Source organism: Brassica oleracea, unplaced genomic scaffold (assembly GCF_000695525.1).
Source record: "Brassica oleracea var. oleracea cultivar TO1000 unplaced genomic scaffold, BOL UnpScaffold00285, whole genome shotgun sequence".
Taxonomy (NCBI): domain Eukaryota; kingdom Viridiplantae; phylum Streptophyta; class Magnoliopsida; order Brassicales; family Brassicaceae; genus Brassica; species Brassica oleracea.
Window position 1 is genome coordinate 277,956 of NW_013617415.1, and position 2,814 is coordinate 280,769.

At 37.5% G+C, this 2,814-nt stretch overlaps 1 protein-coding gene across 1 annotated transcript; it reads right to left on the reverse strand.

Annotated features, from left to right (window-relative positions):
- Window positions 1–1,835: 1,835 nt before the first annotated feature.
- LOC106319576 lies at window positions 1,836–2,645 on the reverse strand. Its single transcript, XM_013757945.1, has 2 exons — window positions 2,411–2,645; window positions 1,836–2,314 (listed from the first exon to the last, which is right to left on the reverse strand). The coding sequence occupies exons 1-2, from the start codon at window positions 2,544–2,546 to the stop codon at window positions 1,920–1,922; spliced, it is 531 nt and encodes a 176-aa protein (XP_013613399.1). The 5' UTR covers window positions 2,547–2,645; the 3' UTR covers window positions 1,836–1,919.
- Between the last annotated feature and the right edge of the window lie 169 nt (window positions 2,646–2,814).

The window sequence follows — 2,814 nt, forward strand, 5'->3', positions numbered from 1 at the left end:
TTTGAATCAAAAGCTTGAGTTTTTTGGATGAATATGGGGGCAAAGTGAAAGAGATGTTGTTTTTAGTTCATAACAAGTGAGAAAGAGAGAGTGTAAATCGATTTTAGGTGCATTAAGAGCTTCAAATTGGTTGTTCATGGTGGTTGGGGTATTGATCACAATGGCAATCTTGTAATTACTTGAAGATGATGAGGGTGAGAGAGTAAAAATATCATTTTCGGAAAAAAAAAATAAAAAAAAATAAAAAAAAATTTGATCGCATTTTCGTGAATATCATGAACTTGTGGGGTGAATAGGACAAAAGAAAAATCCAAGAAAAGCATGAGTTAGTTTTAGGTTTGACTTTGAGTTTTGAGTCAATCTTGCAAAAATCCCAAAAAATTATTAGTATTCTTACAAAATTGTATATCCTCATCGAGATTTTAGGACCGGCTATCCTTTAATTGATTACTTAATTACAGTAAAGTTTTCCAGTATAAAAATTATGGTGGATTTTTAATCTCACTCTTTTGGGACGGGATAAGTAGACTTAAGGATTTCTTGTTTGAAAATGTTCTAACAAATATTTTCTTTCGGAGTTGTTGAGGCTTAAGTGGTTTATCTAGACTAAAGAAGCTGGTGAATCTGAAGAAGAAATGCCTGAAGAAGTACAGATTGATTCCTTATAATGGTGCTGGAGAGTAACGTTGATGACAGAGAAGTCATCGGCATCGGTGAAAAGTTAGCGGCATATAATGCATGCACAACTCCAGCTCTTCGTTGCCAAAACTTCCAAGCATGATGCCTAATTTGGTGTTATACATCCTAATTTCAGTTCCTAATCCCTAATAATACGACGATCACCACCTAGTTTAAATATCATCGTGATTCCGCTTGAAATATCTAAAAGTTCAACAAAAAATTTCACGTCCCTGTTATGTCATTATTACACTCCATCCAAAGTCCAGATCTCAATCTTGTTTTTGGAATATAAAATCGTACTTGGTGTATGATCATCCCACACTCAACTATTATAATTTTCCGTTCATAAAGAACACTTATGTACTTCTCCACACCAGCTGTATTACGAGACCCATTCTAATTTAAATCGAATTTTATCATCATCATCATCATCATAATAATAAAAAAAAAAAGAATTTTATCATCACCTCTTCTTTATTATCCTCAACATTCATAATATTTTCTTGTTATTTTTGTCTTTCAGCTCAATTTCTTCATGTTTATCGCCCAATTTCGTCTACCAAAAAAAAGACAATCAGAAAGACAATCAGAATATATATATATATATAACCTTGCATCAATGAGAACTGAAATATTGAACACATACCATAACCGAGAAAACTGGTTACGCCTTTAGGTATAAAAGAATGTATAAAATTACCTGCAGATGACAATACGAGATTAAGGGTATGTTAGTCCAGCACAAAATGCACATACCCACACACAAAGCAGGTGTTAAATAAAGCGAATGTTTAAAAATTAATATATCGAATGTTCATCAAACCAATTTTTTAGAAGAAACAAAAGAAAACTTGAAAAGCAAGAAATCAACGGAAACGGACGACAAATGTAATGACGTCCACTAAACGGTGACGCTGCAGAATAACAGATAAGGCAAGGATGAAACGTGAACGGAACGGTTACTCGACAATTCCACAAGAGCGGATAACATTGACGGGAAAATGCGACGGCATGTAGACGGCGTGATGACGGTAACGGAACAAAACCAGAAAAAGAATTAAACCAAACTCTCCCAAGTGGCCAACACAAAAAGAAAAGCTTTAGGAGGATTTCAAAAAGAAAAGACTTACACCTTCTTTTATATCTCTCTTTTACATTTTTCTAAACGAAAACTTTTTTTTCTCTTATGTATAAATTCGATTCTTCCATTTTTTGTGAATCTGATCGGAGGCGTATGGTTATTGCCAGTGATTCCCGTTGTGAACGAGGTAGACATTCCTCGAATTTCGGTGAAAGTAACAACCGTAACACTGATTCTTCACCGTCGTTAACCTCGGCGGAGACAGAGGTAGCGGCGGTTTCGACATCGACGGAGATCTAGGACTCGATGAAGATGATGACGTATTTGGCGACGGTAACGCTAACGGCGGAGGCGCAATCGTCGATTTCGGTGGATTTAAGAAGACTCTGATCTTCATCGGCGACGACGAGGAGACGAGATCGTACTCTTCGATCAGATTCGCCAGATCCTCGTCGGAAGTAACCGAAACGGGCGCGTCCAAGTCTTCCGTAGGAAGCTGGCACCGGATGGTGACGGTGGATCCGCACATCTCCGCCATCTTCGACGCTAATTCTGTTACACGCACAACACGCGCGTGCCTTAGTTTCTCTCTACGCGTAACCGTTTTTGTTTTTTTCGAAATTTAAAATGAGACGGAGCGGAACTAACCAGAAAATGAGACGGAGCGGGGGACGGCGAGGACGCGGGTGTGGCCGCCGTTGTAACGGAGTTTGCCGTCGGGATAACGAGGTAGTATCTTGCCGCCATAGCTACAGAGAAATTTGATTGTGGAGTTCGTCACCATATCTAGAGAGAGAGAGAGAGATTTGAAGAAGAAGACTAGAGGAATGTTCTAGTAGGTTTGTCTCTGCAAGCCAAGTGAAGAGTAACGTTAAGAGCTTATTTCATAAAATGATTTTTAAAGTTAAAACACATCAACGAAGATTGTTTTGGCTAAAAACCCTCAAACTAAATATTTAATGAAAAAACTCTTAAACTAACTTTATTTAATGAATTAAACCCTATCAGATCATAATTACCATTACTACCGATAAATCTTTACTTTATGGGAG